The sequence below is a fragment of the Mycteria americana genome, chromosome 15 (genome assembly GCF_035582795.1).
Source record: "Mycteria americana isolate JAX WOST 10 ecotype Jacksonville Zoo and Gardens chromosome 15, USCA_MyAme_1.0, whole genome shotgun sequence".
NCBI lineage: Eukaryota > Metazoa > Chordata > Aves > Ciconiiformes > Ciconiidae > Mycteria > Mycteria americana.
This window is the reverse complement of record NC_134379.1, coordinates 3,123,422-3,141,997: the sequence shown is the minus strand read 5'-3', so window position 1 is coordinate 3,141,997 and position 18,576 is coordinate 3,123,422. Positions and strand designations below refer to the sequence as shown.

The window sequence follows — 18,576 nt, the reverse complement described above, 5'->3', positions numbered from 1 at the left end:
CATGAGTTTTCCTATTAATCTGTCAATTCGTCATCCTCTCATGCTATTTTGTATTTCTTTTTGTCTGTTGGGCCATCAGCTTCTATACAACGCTTCTGGTCATTTCAGCTTCAGTTTTAGCTCTCTGGATGCTTTGTGCTGAAAACCCCTTCAGCCCTACTTCCTAATCTCATATGAAGTACAAATACTAAAGAGCAGCCTAATGTTTTGTATTTTTTTTTATGTCATCCTCAACATAAAGATGGCAACTACTCTGGAGAATGGAGTGCAGCATTTACATAGAATAGCATAATACATTTATAGATTTTGAAGTAGTTTGCAAAAATCAACCGATCGTTAAAAAAACTAATAATATCCCAGGATGGGAGGGAGACAGATATTGGGGAAAGAGCGGCAGAGATGTAGAGGCAAATAATAGAGCAGGTCCTAAGACTGCATTTTTGGTTCCTGTTTTTAGTGAATTTTAAATCAGGAAATCCTAGGGACTTATACTACTCTTCTCAGAATTGTTTTGGATTCACTACAGCAGTTCAACAATTACTTGGCTTATCTCTCTTGAGTTCAGGCCTTTTCAATGCAACTCAAAACACCTTTTCCTTAGTAGATGCCCACTTCAGCCTCAGCTGAAGTCTGTGTGACTTTTTTTCCCTGTTCCTGGTAGCCCTGGCGACTCCCAACCACCCTCCTTGTGACTGACAGCTGCTCTGCCAGGGAGGCAACGCTGCTGCAAGCCTCCTGCAGCTTCTGTGCAGCAGTCAATGTCTGTTTTTCCACAGATACTTGACAATAATGCAAAGACACTTAAAGATATTTGCAAAGTGCTTATGAATTAATTTGTGATTAGCAAATCATTAAATAAATCACAGCAATCCAAAGGGCACGTGGCCAGTTACAGTTAGGTTTGCATATATAGCACTTTTCCACCAGAAGAGAGGAGCTCAATTCATCTAATACAAGTCTAAATGCACTGTATCTTAATTTGATTTACCTCTGACATTACATTTAAATAGTAGCAACATCTATAATTTTATGCTCCCCAATAAGGCTTCATTAAAAACTTACTGCCAGATCTAATCCATGGTTAGCATACAAAGTCTTATCTCTAGGTTCCTGCTTCAATGCCTTTGAGAACATGCTTAATTTAATCTGAACAAAGACACTGCCATCGTAAACCTCCAGTCTGATTTTCCAATCTAGAATATCTTTGTTATTAAATTTGGTGCAAGCCATGGTGCATACAATGGATCAAGTAAATTATTCTAAAGCACTCTTCAAACAAAATTCTACTGCTTGTTAGACATCATTTGTATCTCTGGGACATAAAAGAGATGTCACTTTAGTTTGGATTTTTTTTAAATGTCATACAAAAATGCAATATAAGTCTAAACAGCTAGCTGTGAAAAGCAGCAAGCTTTAATGTAATACATATTTTTAACCATTTTTGGAAAGAGCATTTTTTAAAATATGAATTGTTACCCATCATTATTAACCGTCATTCCAATCCATTTTCCTTTGCCTAGAGGAAGGACCTCCTCACTAGAGGTTTCTGCTTCCTCATTTGCATCAAATACAAGTCAGCTGTTTGTGACTATACTTTAAGCTGGGATGGTGGCAGGATCTGACTGGTAATGATGATTTTAGACATTGATTTTTTTTTTTATGATTTAGCAAGTAAACCAGTTGTCCTTAAAAACCCTATACTGCCTAATAATCTCCACTGCCTGAGAATAGGGTTTGTTTATGCTACAAGTAGAGGTTCTGTCAAGACATAACATAAAAATTGGATAGTTTTGCAAAGTGCTGGTGAGGCCTCAGCTGAAAATAGAATAAAAGTCTGGTTATCCATACTCGAAAAAGTGATCTGAAACTGGCATAGAGGGAGTCTGCTAAGAATTGGTGGAACGATGGACTTCTTTAGAGAGGGGCAACTAGAAGAGCTTGATTTGAGTTTTTTTGAAAGCTGAAAAGAGAAAGATGGGCTCCTGTACATATACAGGAAGGTATGTCGGTAATTCATCCGTGTTGCAACATGGAATTGAGTAGATGCAGGACAGCAGTTATAAACTGTGGTAGCTGCAATTGCATCGGATGGGAATCGTTGTCCCGGCAGGTTCCTTCACTCCTATACGTCTAGATAAACAGGCCTGGGAGTGTAATGTCAGTTCTGGGGTGTGCCTTGCTACTCGGGGTTTTGTTGTTGCTGTTTAGTAATATAAATTACTGAAAGTAAGAGACTTACGGAAGGTGAGGCAAGGATAGGCATGGAGAAATCGGCGTGAAAACTAGAAGAAATTGGTGTGAAGCTGTCTTACAACACCATTGTAGTTGCTTCCTGCTCTAATTGCTTTCTGTAACTGCTCTCCCAGTTTGGGTCTGGCTGTATCCCAGTGCAGCTTGTTCCAAGCAAAACGGGACTCTCTATGTATCGTTATCTTTGTAATTCAGAAGAGAAAGCAAAACATTAAAAGATTATTACTAGACAGAAGGTCACACAGGAATACCACAGTGAAGTAAGGAATTAAACTGTGTCTCCTCAGCTGCGAGGTAATACTTTAAAAAAGTGATCCACTGCAAACGGAGCGTGGCACAAGGAATGCCATTGTTAGGGGTTGGAATACTTCATTTAACCACAAGATAAACTGACTTCTCCAGCTGTTTCTAATATTGCCAGCTTTTGCTTTTGATTGACATGTTGCCATGTTTGTTGAATACATTCTCTCAAATATTTTAAAGACTTTATATTGTATCTGAATTAAAAGCTGCTTGGGTGAGGGACTATATTGAGAAGAGATATGTAAAGGTAGCATAGGAATAAGAGGATATAAGGAGCTTATATCCTCTTTAAAGATAAGTATGTAAGTGGCTGGTGGGTGAAGTATGTTCCCAACAATTTCATTTATATTTTTAAAAAGCACTTAAGCTCCCCCCCTCACCCCCATAGTCTATATTCCAGAGAGGCAAAAGGTCCTTTGTGGCAGATTTCATGCTTGAGTGTAATAATTATATTCTTTGTCACAAATCTAAGATAATGAACAATTCAGATGGTGGCAGAGAAGAATGTTATGAAGCTTAATTCACTTGTAGTGTCTTTGCACTTTAGTAGTGTTGCATGAGGAGAAATTTGGCCTTCAAGCTAGCTTCTCTGTAAGCTGCATTCCTGCCTTTGCATATCAGATATGAAATTTGTTTGGAATGTTTGCTATAAAAATACCTACGCGTTAACTTACATCAATGAGAAAGCAGCTTCGGCTTGACCTTTCTCCAGCTCTGATGTGGTAGGATCATTCAGTACGGAAACCATAACTTGGGGAATGACTTGCAACTGGTGTTTTCACAGGCTTTGTTTCTGTGCAGGAACAATCCTTGGAACAAGCTGCCCTTGGAAATCAATGTTTTCTTTCAAACTCCTGATTTTCTGCTCGGGAGTGACCCAGGGTATGTTACCAGGCTCAATGTTGTAACAAAGCCATTTGGGAAATCCTCCCATTCTGTATAAGCATTGGACTGAATACTAAAAGCAAACATGCTGAAGAACAGCAAAGGACAGAGGTATTTTTGATTCTTTTACAAATCAGTCCGTGTTTCTGTTTCAGACATTGAAAAGACATTTTAATGGAACAGGAACTTCCTCCTGTCACCCCATGCTTGCAGTGCTTCTCCTCAGAGGGCTTTCTGAGGAAAGCCACGGTCCCGTGTGAGGTATGAGGGGGGCTGAAGGGCCGAGGCACAGGGTGCAGACCCAAGGCCACGACACTCGCACTGTCGGGGCGGGGGAGAAGCCGTTTTGCCCGGGGCTCCGTGGCACCTCTCTCTCGGCGCATGCCAAGTTTTGAACCGTGTGTGCGGGGGAAGAGCTCTTCCTCACAGGCCCTTCCCCTCTGTACCCTGTGCTGCACGGCTGGGCGGGTAACGGCCCTGAGGCAGGGCCCGAGACGCCGGCCCCGTTGCGCAGCCCCAGCCGACCTCTTTCGCTATGCCAAGGGAAGGGCCCCGGTTTGCCCGGGCCAGCGGTGGGCGCGGGGGCGGCAGGCCCTGTCGGCGCCACGCCTCAGCCGCCCCCTTCCCCGGCAGCAGCTGAGGGGACGCGGCCGCCCCGCGCCGACGCCTCCGACAGGCAGCGAGGGGGGACGCGGCTGTTGCCGCCTCACGTGACGCGGGGCGCTCCGCTGTGGCGGGAGGGGAACGAGGGAGGCGCGCGCGCGCCGACCGTTAGGAGGCGCCAAGGGAGGGGCGGGCGGGGGGGGGGAGGGAGCGGGCGGCGGTGCCGGACCATAACAGCCCTCCCCGTCACGTGACGCGGCGGGCGGGCTCCTCACGTGACCCGCTATGGAGGCGGCGGCGGGGAGGGCGCGCGGCCGCCTCCTCCCCCCGGCCGCCCCGGCCCGCCCCGCCCCCCCCCGCTCGCGCCCTGTGCTCCGGAGTCGCTAGCGGCGCAGCCCGGGCTCCGCGGCGCCGAGGCGGCCGGCGGGGGAGGCCATGGACTGAGGGGCATCATGGGCGCCAAGGAGTCCCGCATCGGCTTCCTCAGCTACGACGAGGCCCTGCGAAGGGGTGAGGGCGGAGGGGAGGGTAGGTGGGGGGGGGCGCGGAGCGAGCCCGGGGGGGCGGGGAGGGGGCGAGGCGGGCCTGCGGGGCGGGCGGGGGCGGCGGGAGGGGGCCCCGCTCTGCCCCTGTCAGCGTGCGGCGCGGCGAGGCGGTGTCTGGTGGCTCCTCGCACCACCATGACAGATCCCGGCGCGGAGGCACTTGCGCCGTTCCTCTCCCTCAGGCTCCTTCCCCGCCCCCTTCCTCCCCCCCCCTTCCTCCCCCCCCCCCTTTATTTATTTATTTATCTCCCCTATCTTAATAACGGGGCCTGGGCAGCAGCCGCGGGCAGGATCTCCTCGCCTCGCCGCCTCCACGCCTTGGCAGCAGTCGCCGGTGCCGTCCCGCTCCCGCCGCTCGGTCGGCAGGCAGGCGGGGAGCAGAGGCAGCCGGCGGGCGCTGATGCCGCCAGACCCTCCCGCTGTCTCGCAGCCCTCGGCCTTGCTTTTGCCTGTCGCTTGCCGGCTCTCCTGGCTAGCCTGGAAAACGGCATGGGGGAGAAATCGTGCCATCCCGGTGTGGCAGGACTAGCCGTGCTGCTCTTCTCACCGCCGCCTGTCAGCTCACGGCTGGCTCATACCTGCTGGCTCCTCATGTTTACTTGCTGCTGTCCGTGATAGGGAGCACGCATTTGCATCTCTAGGTTGAAAGATGGATGTAGCTTTTATGGTTTATTATATATGTTGTTGTTCTAGTCCGTTTCTAGATTCCTCCTGGAGAATTTAAAGAGGAAGGGAAAACATAAACAAGCTAAATGCTGAACACTTGCAGCTGCAGGGCTCCAAGGCGACAGGCAAGCTACACCCTGTCAGCTGTCTTGCTCTAGAACTGATATCCAAGTCCAAGGACAAAGAGGGACAGTAATTTTCAACAGTCAGTGGTTTGCAGGGAGGATAGTTTTTTATAATTGTTGGTTTGTTGTGGATTCATGTGATGTAGTACAGTTAAAGCACTTCACCTGTTTGATATTTAAAGCACTGATAAAATTAATAAGCTCAACCCAATACGTGGCTGCCCATTTTATTTCTACTTACATCTGAGAGGCATGTAATGATTGATAAGGGAAAACTGGGAGGAAACGTTGAGTGTTAATTGAAGGAGAAACAAATTAATGTGAAATAGGATTTTTATTAAATATTCTATTCTTTTTTTTTTATGGTGGAGCCTCTGAGGTATGCCATGTCAAATAGGAAATGGAGCAACGTACTGTTAAGCAGAAGAAACAAATATGTGGTTCAAACTCACTTTCATTACAGATTTTAAACATAACAGCCTTGAAGAATTTCACTTCTAGTGAAAGTATAGGAAGTCTTTAAAAGCATCGGTGTATGTATTTTTAGAGGAGCTGGAGTCATAAATGTAGCTTGGTAGAGATGTGAAGTTGAATGTAACAGGAAATGTTTGAAATAAGCTCTTTGGTGGAAAATACATTCATTTGGTCAAGATGTATATTCCAAAGTTCATAAATAAGAAAAACCAAATGTTCTGAATTTTAAAGTTAGACTTAAACTCATATACTGCTTCCAAATCTAGGAAGTTGATCTGGATGTTTCATAATTAAAAGTTTACTTGACATAAAAATAGGATTGTTTTTTTTTTTTTAAGAAGTTATTTAAAATTATTTCTTGCACAGTGAATGTAATATTTTTCTTTGATGTTATTCTATCTGTATGAGGCATTTAATACTGTTTTTCTGTAGGAGAACAGAAAGGTTGTTTTAGGCTCTCTAATATAAATTGGTGTTTTGCTAAATAACTATGTTGTTTACTTAACCAGTGAATCATTGTATGTATAAAACAGGCTAGTTATCAAAACATTATTTGTTAGTCCATTCTTACTTGCACATAACCATGCTGGTACTTGTGGCATTTCTGTGGACACAAACAGCGATAATGGATAAACATAAGCATTAAAAAAAGCGCCAAATATATTTATGTCCAATTAGATCTGTCTTCTCTACATTGTGTCCTGGTTGTTAAATGCCGAGAAAGTTTTATATTAGGTGATACCGTACCAATTCTTTAACTGTGAATTCTGCATATGTAATCAATAGTGGTTAACTGTACTTGTAGATGTAGTAATCATTCAGAATGTTGTGATCGTATTTTTGAGACGCTAGTTTTAATTTCTGTTGTTCAGAATATCTGGAAAAATGCAATAAGTGCTGGTGGTTCTTAAGCTTCAGAAAATAAGGCTGACTTTTAAGTTGTGAATGGCTGCAGTTTTATTTATTGCAATTCCATTTGGGGAGTAACCAAAGGTTGTGAAGGTGAGGAGAGTTTTTGTGGTTAAACACTCACAATATAAATAATTGTAGCTAAAATGTAACTTCTATGCAAGGAGATAAAAATGTGAGAGCAGTGTAAATGGCCTTTTTCACCCTTGAGCATGAGATAGTACTGCAAATTTTTTTTTTTTCCTGCTCATTGGCACAGACAGCCGACTGCACTGTGGGTGACGTGGCCATGTGGATGGGCGTGATGAAGTTGACTTGTGTCCACCAGTGCAGGTCACACTGAGTCTTGTTAGGCTCCCTTTTTCCCTCATGCCCTGTAAAATCTGTGTCCGGTTGTATAGTTTGAGAGTGAAAAGTAAGGGATGCTGTTTTAGACATCTCTTGTTATGAATATTGCCAAACTGTGGTCATCTTATTTATAGTAGCCAGAGGCACTACTTTGCCTGTTGCTGTGGAAAAGGTATGGGTCCTGAACTTGCGGTGGGAGTTCTTCCTGACCCTGTAGACCTCCTTCTGAGGATGACTTCTTTGTAAGGAGGTGGAATTCGTGGACAGGTCATTATAGGTGAAGTAAAAGAAGTGCTTCATTGCAAACTCTGCATAATATTATTGGTTATTTTATCAAACTAAGTTTGTGATGGCATAAACTGGTAATGTGGCTCTTGGGTTTGTTGCTTTTTTTCTTAGCCCTGATCTCCAACAGCCATTTTCTTCCTAGGGCAGTGCCACAAGCCAGGGAGACTTCCCTAGCTTAGTCCCTTTTGGGTTTGGTGCCTGTTCCAACATGTACCTCTGATTTCGGACTCCTCTAATACCATTCTGTTCATCAGGTTGTCTGGCTGCTCGCTCTGACAGTTGCCCAGTGTTAGGCCTTGCCTTATGCCAATGAGGTAGTGCTCTAAAGTCTGCTTTATCTTTTACTTGTTCTGCTGGCAGCTTTGACACTCGATTCCTTAAAGGGCTGTCTTTGGGCCAATAAAACTTTATAAAAGGAAGAACTTTCTATTACTATTCTATTAGCTCCAGGATGGCAGCTCCTGCACTATGCTGTGTCAGGTATAGAATATCTTAATAAGCATTCCCCAGGAAAGAGATGGCTATGTGGTATTGATGGCCCATTTATTTCAGATCCCTAAGGACTGTATTTTCCAGTGACCGTTAATGTATTCTGCTTAAGTAACTTTCAGAATATAATCGCAGACTGAGCGTAAATTTATGAAGGTACTTGAAAATTATAAGGTTATAGAATCTGTAGTCAAAGTTTCTGTGAATGCTACTTGGAGTGGGACATGCTAACTCAGGCCATTTTCAGCTTATGTATGCTAAATATGCAGTCAGGTAACCACTTAAACAAAAGAAATGTCAGTGAATAATCATGGATCTGTCAAATTTGTGCCAGAGAGGAAGGCGGCGTTTTCTTTCTGCTTAAAGTAAGTAAAATTTTTGTTGCATGTATGCTGGGATGGAAGAAGGGGGAACTGCCACAACGTCAGTGTGGTCAGTGAGTATACTGTTTGGAGAGATCAGTGGCTGCTGATAGATCCGTTTCACTGTGTTTTGTTTTGTGCACAATGATCTCTGAGAATAAGAGCAAAAAGAAAGAACAAAAATAGCGCCATCTTTCAAAAACGTCCATGGAATTAAAACGCCAGCTAATATTGAGGCAAAACTTGCAGGTGTATCAATTTCACAGGATTTGCCTCTGGAGAGGTCATGAAATAGTAGTTTTTGAAGACAGTGTTCTTTCTGGTTTGTGTAACTCAAAGATGCTACCAATTGGAGAACAAGCAGCCCGTCAAAGCAATGAAAACCCGCTTTAATCCACAAAAAGATTAGTTAGTATGGTTTCCAATAATGACTAATGTTATGTGATGGGCAAAGGATAAATCTTGCTAATGACCTTTTGTGTCTTGATTGAATTTGAAAAGTAGCTACATTTGTTTTATTTAAATCAAGACATATATATCTGGTGTCTGATCATTAACATCCTCAAGCATACAGATGTAATAAATCTGACAAAAGGATGATGGAAAACTTGTGCAAATATATAATAATCTATCTGAGGTTGTCTTGATCTCAACCTGGTGACAAAATCCATGGACTCAGCCCTTGAGCCCATAGAAGACTGCTTTTTATTACTCCAGACTATGAAATTAACTTTTTAAATCCCAGATGCATTTTTAGGAAAAATGATCAGGGAACCATTTTAGTGGTTTATTCTCTTCTTTCTATATCCCACAAAGGCAATTGTTCTACTTTCTTTTCTCTCATATCTGAAAAACAGTGCTTGAACCCCATAGGTAGGTGAACGTTCTTCAGGATATGTTGTTTTCTAGGGGTATAAACCCGTGTCCTGTTTAAGGAGCTTTGAGTTTTCAGATGTATGTCATGAAAATGCCTAGATGTCTCTCAGTCGTCTTTTTTTTTTTTTTCAGCTATCAGAGTGAATAGGATCCACTGTTGAGACAGTCTAGATTATACAGCGAGACTTGTTATGTCAGCCAGTATTTGATGGCTTTAGGGCTCTGTCATATGATTAAAGCAGGTTTGAATGCATAGCTTCACACTTCCTGTTTATAAATCTGTAGAGCTGCAAGTAGCTGCTCAAATTCATAGAGCAGTAATTATTTCACAACTTTGGCATTCAGTTCTGATGCTTGTTTTGGGAGGATACCTCAGTAGTCTCTGCTGAACGTGTACTACAATGCACAAATGACTTGGGGAATTCTACTTAAACTTCCACGAACTGATGAAAAGAGGCTACTGTTAGAAGAGGTTATTTATCTGTAATTCTTCATCTGCTAAGTTGCAGTGACCACTTTCTCTTCTTTTACTTCAGGTTCCAAGTTTAGAGAAGTGTACTCAGTGGTTTTCAACCTCTTCTTACTTAGAACTGCCCAAGTTATTTCCTATTGGAAATGAGGAACATTTGTATAGTGAACTTAAGTCAACTAACAGTAAGTTTCCTTTCCTGAGATGCCTTCTGTGGTCTTTAGAAGTTCTTTACGAAATACCGGTTGAAAACTTACAAATGAGAGGAAAATGTTGTCTTCTGTTTAGGCTTCTGTGAGTGCCATGGTTCTGAGGGAGCTGATTGCATACCTTTTAGTAGGTTTTTAGTAATTCTTAGGCGGTTCCCAAGTCCAGCTGTACCAAGCGTGGCAGTAACTTGGTAAGTGCTCAAATGTTGGATGTGCACACAGTGATGTAAGTCTGATAAAAGAAGATTTAAGAATGTAGGCATTTCATAAACAAGAAACAGTTGAACATCTTAAAGGAAAAAGCCCTCAAACCCTTGAAATGTGATTCAGTAAATGTTGGGAGTCTTCTGGTTTCTCACTTCAACAGGTGAGTCGTGCCTCTAAGTAATAGTACTCTCATAATATTAGATGCATTTTTGTCCTGTCAGCATGTTATTAGAGATTCAAATCAAAGCGGTCAGGAAAGCTGCCAAATGAGCATAAATAGATAATATAATTCCAGCCATGGTGGCTGGAAGTTAAAGGATGAGCTGAACAAATCCTCATTTTGAGTGTTAAACACCTTGATATAAGCTAAAAGTACACTATCAGGCTATTATATATGTAATATGTTTTCTTATATTTATGTAGATTAAAACTGAGTACTCAAAACATTTATTTGTTTTATAGATTATATGCTTATGTATCTCATAGCTCATATAACTGTTGCTTGTTCTGCTTTTTCTTGTATTTTAATCAATGGAATCAGTTATTTTTACGGTCACCTCTTTCTAATCAGTTTCTAGTTTTTACTTCTGTAACAGCAGGCCTTTTTTTTTTTTTTTTTTAAAAAAAAAAAAAAATACATGCCCGGAGAAAGTTGTTGAACTTTCATCCTTAGAGATTTTCAAGACCTGCCTGGACAAAGCCCTCCGCAAACTGGTTTGAGTTCAGTGTTGACCCAGTTTCAAGCACAAGGTTGAAGTAGGTGACCTCCTGAGATTCTTTCCAACCTGATAGATTCTATGAAATATTTCTGTTAATCTTGAATTTTGTAAAGCCTTGTTTTTATGAAACATAACATCAGGGTCCTAAATCTACCTGACAGTGTCCTACAGAGAAAATAAAATATGACAAAAATAGAAACTAAGGAAGCTTTTCAGAATGATATGAAGTGTCTCCAATGAAATGTGAAAGGGGGGGGGGGGGGGAAGAGGGGGCTACTTGAGTCCTGTTGTACTTGACCTGTAACAATATCAAGCTTTCTGGCTGCTGGCACTATGGGAGAAATGAGTAAAACAACCCTCACTCCCTTTCTTTTGCTCAAAGGGAAGCCAGCTTACTGCCTCATTTCATAAAATAAGTAAGGCATTCAGCTCTTTAGTACTCAAAAAAATGAAATCGCATTCAAAAAATGGGCCTGTGAAGGGATGACAAGCTTTGTGAGAATAAAAAAGAACATAGCATTAGCAAGCTATGTGATTAGGTGAGGCATCATGATATGTCTATTTAATTCTATAAATTAAGATTATTGTACAACTGCTGCTTTGTGATTATGATTTTTCTGTATTTGAGAAAAACAGATGTTACTCATGTCTGTCATTTTAAAAATGCTAGAATATATCCTGAAAATTGAGTATATTTTTGGTTACGTTGTCAATTCATACATTTGTTCTAAATAATTTGGTATATGGGGAGTGCCAGGTAGGTCTAATGAGTTGCATGTCCTTGAGCTCTTATCATGGCATCTGTATGACTTAGCTACTAATTATTTTTAAAATAATCCTGCTCTTTTTTGGTCCAAGAAGAAACTCAAAATACAATGAGCATACAGAAAAGAAATGGAGGGAGGGTAAAACAAGTGTTGCATTTTCAAATACCAGAGTTGTTTCTGTCCACTGACTAAGTTATTTCAAGGACTGTTGTAAACTATAGCTGCCCAGTTGGGATTTTTAGGGTTATTTAACAGTAGTCTATTAATTTTAAAGATTTGCTCAGCAGGGAGCTGTGCGTCCACTTGAGTCCTACTGGGCCAGCTAGGTGCTATGTTCCTCCTTGGGCTGGGAGCTGCAGGGTTGTTTTATTGCTGTTGACTGGGGGACTGGGAGTGCACCAAGAAATGTTTGATGTCTCACCGTGGAACCTTACAGAGTAAGGTACTTACGGACACCTGTGAAGTGAAGTTGACTGTTAAGTCTTTGCCTTTGTAATGCGTGTCATGTTTGCTATCCATTTTGCTACTGCATCCTAGGTAGCTAGCAGTACTAAACTAGTTGGTGGTAACTTACAGAATGATTTTGAAAAACATGTGGGCCTTAGTGTGCAGTGGAGGCTGCTCAGGAGCACACAGCATTTGATTTGAACTGCCTAAGCTGTCTTTAGGTGAGCTCCAGTTGGGTGTTGACTGCTAGCTGGGTTCCACAAGGAACATCCCGTGAGGTGGAAAGCGTGCTGAAGGTATATATGCAGGTCTTCAAGTTCTGCATACATGTTTTCAGAACTGCATTTTACAATCTAGTCTTTGGTATTGTTCATAATAAAACAGATGGTATCCTAGTTTAAGTTTCTGTATAGGAAAGAAAGTTCTGGAGGTTAATTCTAAAGAAGACACTCAATTTTTAAGTATTTTAAAAACAAGTTATTTCTTAATTTGTTATATTGCTTGAAGCAGTTGCTTTTTAAGTTATACTTGGTCTGAATTACTGTGAAAGTCCATGTGATATTTGCAGTATTGAAGAACTAGCAAAAGCATCTTTAACATTTAATTTTCATATGAAAAGATTATTTACATAATGAGACAATGAAGCCTTTGGGCAAAGATGAATGTAGAAGAAAAATCCATTAATGTAGATTCTGCCTAAGAGTTTGAAAGGGTCTAATTCACAAAACTTTGAATACTATATTATTGCTAGCACTTACTGGAATTAAAATACCCTGCTTGCCTAAAGAGTGGCAAAATCCTAATGCACATTCTCTTTTGTGATTCCTTCAGGGACATCTTACTTTTGTTAGTGATGACTGCGTCTGTATAGCTTTAGTGTTTTCAGCTTAGCTGTGTAATAATACTTAGCATTTCTTTTCTACGTAATGAATTTTAACACCTCTGAGAAGTGGGTGTTTTATAAGCTTGTGTTTACAATTGAGGAGGGTTGGTGTAGTTCTTATAGGTGGGGACACGTTTGGAAAGAATGCATCTCTTTTAACTGCAGTTTTATTAAACTGGTGTAAAAGCTCTTCTGGATTTCTGATTCTTAATGGGTATAAGCTGGGTCCAGATCTTGGTTTGAAAGAAAATGTGTCTGCATATAGTTTTTGTAGTGGTTCACCAAATCTGTTTAAAAACTGATGCAAGTTATAATCAACGACAGCATTTTTCTGTGTAGACCATTAAGTCATTCATCATAATGACCATAAAAAAAAAATCCTTCATTATTTTAGTGTAATACTGACATACGGCTGAGTTCTAGGAGATAGAGATGTGTGTTTCTTGGTTAAATAATCTAATAGTTTTAACAAAATTACTTTCTTTAAAAAATATGCTAACATTTGCAACAGGGCCTTTATTTGGTTTTGAGGCAACACAGAATATGCCTGAGAAAGGTTTGGACAAATGATACTCAAGGCAGCTTGTAATGACCAGGGTTTAATTCCCATTGTATACATTACTTAATGTAAAAATGGCAAAAGCACTGAAATTGTTACTTATCTGAATCATTGCCTCTGCTAAAGTGATTAGTTATCACAGGTAGGGTGACTTGGCCTATCAAGTGACATGCCATGATCTCTCAGGTGTTTAAATCCTCCTCTCTCTTCTCCTTTTAGCCTATCACAACACGTAACAAGCCTCTCCTATCACATGGAAATGTGTTGATGAGGCTGACAACTCGTGCTTACAACATGGTGTATTTGGGGCAAAATAATGATCTCTTTTCTGGAATGGTATTCATAAGCTGCATAGGTTAATGTGTTCACCAATGCATTAAGGTGGAATGCACTGCAAACCATCCAGAGTTTCTGGGACAAGGATGCCATTGAAACTAATAGGACAGCCCCTTACTTGTAATGGGTAACTTTGGACAAACTGAGTAGATGGACAGAAATATCATCTGGCTTTACACCTTGCCATACACTTCAATTTTGACTTTTAGAATGGGTTTAAACAGTCAGTGACACATTCTGTACCTTAAAAAGGGATTTGACTTCTCTTCTGGCCAGGTTCTCTGCAGGTGCATGTCATGAGCCTCAGAGAAAGGCAGTGTAGAGCTGGTCTGGAGTGAGGCAGCCACATCAGTCATCAGAGTGCCATACGTGCTTCTAACCATCAACTACAAAGGGAAAATGAAGCTATACTTTCCATATATGTCCTGTATAACATTTATTTTGATGATTTTTTTTTTTAATGTCCAAATCCTTTGAAGCTGTTTCGCTTAGTTTAGTCTCAATTGGACCAGAAGTTATGACAGGCAATGTCACCAGGCCAAAATAAGCGAGAATTGCATTCTGCATAAAAATGTATTCTTCGTCCTTTAAAAATAAAACCTATTACAAGCCCTTTCACATTCTTCCTCACAAGCTGTGTTTTTTATTCACATTATATCTGTCTTTTTGTTAGCTGGTCTTTCAGTTGTCATCCACTCATACAATTTAATTTCATGTTAAGTATTTAATATCGAATGTATGCTTACATTTCTTTTGTGTTTTGAATTGATATTCTTTATCTTAATTTATAGTGATAATGAAAATGCTCAGGATTTCTCCTGTGACAGACTGCTTTGGCAGCAAGTCAGGAACTGAAATACTTTAACAGGTATATCCTACTGTCTCAGTGGAACTCCACAAATGATCATAAGACTGATTTAGTTGGATTTTTTGACAGTTGTTTTAAATGATCGAATTTACTGCATTATTTTGGAAAATGGTTCTTTTAAAATTCTGAAACCTTGAATGAAAAAGAAGTGGAAGAAACTCAGAAACGTAAGCAGAACAGGAAGTGCCAGATTTAATAATTCTGGATATAGAGAAAAAGAACTGAAAGTTTTGGGGTAGTAATTATGAGAACTTCAGTTTTGCAGATTAAATTTGTTCTAAAAATGAACTTGAATATAGCATCGTGAATCTATTTTGGGCTGAAGAAGCACTTCCTTTCAATCCATATTTCTAGTTGTTAGGTGTTATCCAGAAACAAAATCTTACTCTGCACTGGAAATTTCCTAGTCTTGTAAAAAAGATTTTTACCACGTTTTCCCTAGCAATGTGATACAGTTAAATCCTGGATTTTAGTTTAAAAATTAGAAAAGTGGATTTGCACTTTGTATAGCTGAAGCAGCATAGCTTTAAGAAAAATCATCAACAGCAGTTAGTGCAGTCAGTATAGCCTGCTCTGTATTCTGTGAGGATGTTAATGAAGGTTATCATCAGTGGAAAAGTAATATCACAACTTTTTGGTCCCTGCTTTCCAGTCTTGCAGCTAACAACATGATTTTTCTTTTCCTAAAGAATTATAATTGATCTTTTTGCCTCTAACAAATTCCTGACTTTTTTGTTACCTGCAATTTAGGCTTGTCTTCTAATCACCTTGCTTAAAGAATAGTTGTGTAAATGTCTTGTGTGAACTGATGTTATTCCTTAAATAATGAGTAGATTGTGATGTAGATGGGGTTAAAGGAGGAAGGAACCATAATATACACTAATTCTAATATAGAACACTGGCTAAATATCTGTAGAAGCCAGAGTATTACAAGAATAGAGGCTAAAAAGCAGCATATAAAATAATTGATAAATGTCTCTTCATATAAAACGTTCATAATTTGTTATGTAAATGTACTCTTCTAATAGAGACGGTAGTGTCCTTGGGGATATCTTGTGAGTCTCTTCAGGGATTCAGGGAGAGATTCCAACTGCTGATGCTATGCGGGGCATTGTAGCTCTGTGGTGTTAAGTCATTCTAATACCTTTTCTGTTTCTGTACTTCTTTTCTGTGAAACAATGGACAGTGTGTTTATCTGAAACTCTTGAAATTTGAGTCATTACATCAATCTAAACTGGTCAGTGACAGTAAAATTACTGGAAGGTGGTTTCCTGTACAGCTGTTACACGGTCTGTCTAAATACGCTGTTTCATTCTTCTGAATGTAGAACCTTAGGAATAGTATACATCTAATGATGATTATTTTTGGAGAGAAATTTTGTAATGGAGCACAGATATACTTAAAACTAGTGTAGTGTCTTTCAGGATGGTTCTTCAAAATATTAGTCCTCGGATGTTTATGGAGAATTCTCTTAACAGGAGATGCAGCAGTGGAGATGAAGTTTGGAAATAGTGACACTAATTGTTTGCTATTGTCAAAAACCATCTCTGATTCAGTTCTTGGTGTTCTACCAAACATGTAGTAGGGTCCCAGAACTAACAACATGTTAGTTTTTGTTTTATTTCTTGACTCTTTAGGCTAGTGTCTCTATTTGTGATTCTGCTTTTATTTTTCAGCCATTCACAGATTGCATAGCAAAATTGTTATCATGTGTTTATAACAGTGTAACAGAAGACATAAATTTGTGACCTGACACTAAAATAGTTCTCTTTGCATCTGAGTTTGAGGTTATATTTTAGACAGATGTATCCCCAAGAGCTGAGAATAGGTAGGCTCAAAATACAGAGCCTTTTATTGTCCGTCAGCTGTATGTATATGTACATGGGTGTAATGTGTTTGTGCCAAAACACTTGACTTCTAAGTGAGTAGTATTTTTCTTCTAACTTTAGAAATTAAGATTTAGCAGTGTATAAATATTGTCTGAATCTTTTATTATTCTTTACTTGTCATAGCATTTAAGTATTACGCTTAACTAGAGTTGGCTCTTTTAGCTGTCAGAGACCAACACTTGAGTAAATACTTGATCAAAGCTATACCAGCGATCGCAAATTAGAACTCCTTGCCTTTGGTCCTCACTAAAGGCTATAGGAAATGCTGCCTTCCTGTGTAGAAGTTGCAGATTATGTTTAACTTTCAGGCTTAGACTATATTTTTTTTTAATTAAAGAACAATTCATAGTATAGCTACATTTAGTATCTTTGACACTGTTGGAAGAGAGGATATGAAATATTTGTTATATTACAATTTATTTTGTAGCAAGGTCCTTACGTGGTGTTTGTATTTACATAGCTGGCATTTGCCTTTGCCTTTCATTTTAATAGGCTGTTTATTTCTTGGAAATGAGTTATATAATGTAATTTTGTGTATCTTAGCAAGCATAAATGTCTAGATGATTTTCATGGTGGTAATAAAGTGGAAGCAGCTTTTCTGAATTGTGACAGAAGCTGTTCTGCTCACCTATGACAATACAAACCTTCAGTGTATTTGCCAGGAAAACCGATGAGGGGACAGCTCAGAAGAGCAGAGTATTGTTTCTAATCTAAATCGGACTAAATAACCATTCCAAATACTGAAAAGATTGAGAGCTAAAACCATCATCCTAGGAAGTTGTGTACAAACTACGTAAACTATGAAGAAGCATCAGAAGTAAATGGTAGTGGAAAAGGAAAGAAGAATGATGAATGAAGAGGTTAGGAACTGGGCAATGAGTGATGGCTGTGCTCAGGTGAATATAGGCATCCCAGACGGGGTTGCTGACTTTTAGGGCTTCCCTAACTCCCGATTAATTTTTGTCCATGCTTCCATCTTCTGGAGGGGAGTTCAGGGTTCTTGCTGTTGCTGCAAGATGGCTTATGTTCTGTGTTTAAAACCACTTAAAACGTGTACTTCTGCCTCCTTTCCTTTTACTTTTCTGTACTGTTTCCATGCCTGGCTGTGCTGGTCAGCTAGCTGAGTGTGTTTTCTCTTCTCCAGGGTCAGCAATAATTTATTCAGAGCATCTAGAGCAGTAACAGCACCTCATCTTGGAAGAGGCGATGAGTGCTCTGACAGGGGCCTGTGGCCGGGAAAGGGCATCCTGTGATTAATCAGGGCTAGAAATCACTTTGTTCAGTCACTGAGAATGAGTTTACCAGTTCTTGAATTGGTAACAGTAATTACTTGTGTCCCTAATATTGCAGCCTATTGCGCTTAAATTTGTGGTCGTACGTATGGTAAAAGTTATTTTAATGATCTGCAGAGGTTTCTAAATTTTCAGGTTCTGTCAGGTTTCTTCTGTCGCTTACAGGGTTGGACTGGTAAGCATATAAAACTAGGCTCCTTTAATTCCCGAGGATATAAAATATAGCCAATAAGGTTTAAGTGCTCAGATGGCAGGAGGATTATTTCAATGTTGGGGCTATTATGTAGCAATTCCTATCCACACTAGTCTTATGGACAGGGTTGTCACAGAACCTGTACTGATTAGCTTTGCTTGAAGCAAACATAATCCAAATAGCAATGTGACAGTGTGTGCCCTGATGGAGATACTTTACAGATGGATAAAACAGGCTAATAATACTTAATGGCATTCTTTTTGAGGATGGTAACTGTGAGAAGTAAGCTCTTTGAAGATTAAAAGCGTCACATAAATGCTAAGTATTCATGTTACAGAAAATTGGCAAATCCTATTGTAATAACTAAATCTTCTTCTGCTCTCCGCACACAAGATGTTAAACCTTTGATATGCATTATGGTTAGAACCAAGAAAAGCTTTATCCCCGGGATGAGCCACTACTACCAAAACCCAAAGAATAGGTAGGAGGAAAAAAATACAAATGGATTGAATAATTTGATTTTTTTAAAAATACCAAAACTGTGTTGCTGTTATCCTTAAATTCCTGTATTGGTAAATGTCGTGTTAAGACTGTTAAGTCTTTAGTGAGATGCAC

The 18,576-nt window shown here is 40.1% G+C and overlaps 1 protein-coding gene across 7 annotated transcripts in view; it reads left to right on the top strand.

Moving 5' to 3' along the window:
• The first annotated feature begins 4,317 nt into the window (after positions 1–4,317).
• Positions 4,318–18,576, top strand: part of USP32 (ubiquitin specific peptidase 32) — an 82,998-nt gene continuing 68,739 nt past the window's right edge. For 5 of the 7 annotated variants that reach the window (XM_075517811.1, XM_075517806.1, XM_075517804.1 and 2 more), the window contains exon 1: positions 4,318–4,551. In XM_075517811.1, coding sequence (XP_075373926.1) covers positions 4,494–4,551 — 58 coding nt within the window. In that variant the 5' untranslated portion in view covers positions 4,318–4,493. Of the gene's footprint in view, positions 4,552–9,659; positions 9,778–10,653; positions 10,765–18,576 lie in introns of those variants that run through there. The other 2 variants (XM_075517809.1, XM_075517810.1) reach the window with 2 other exon arrangements.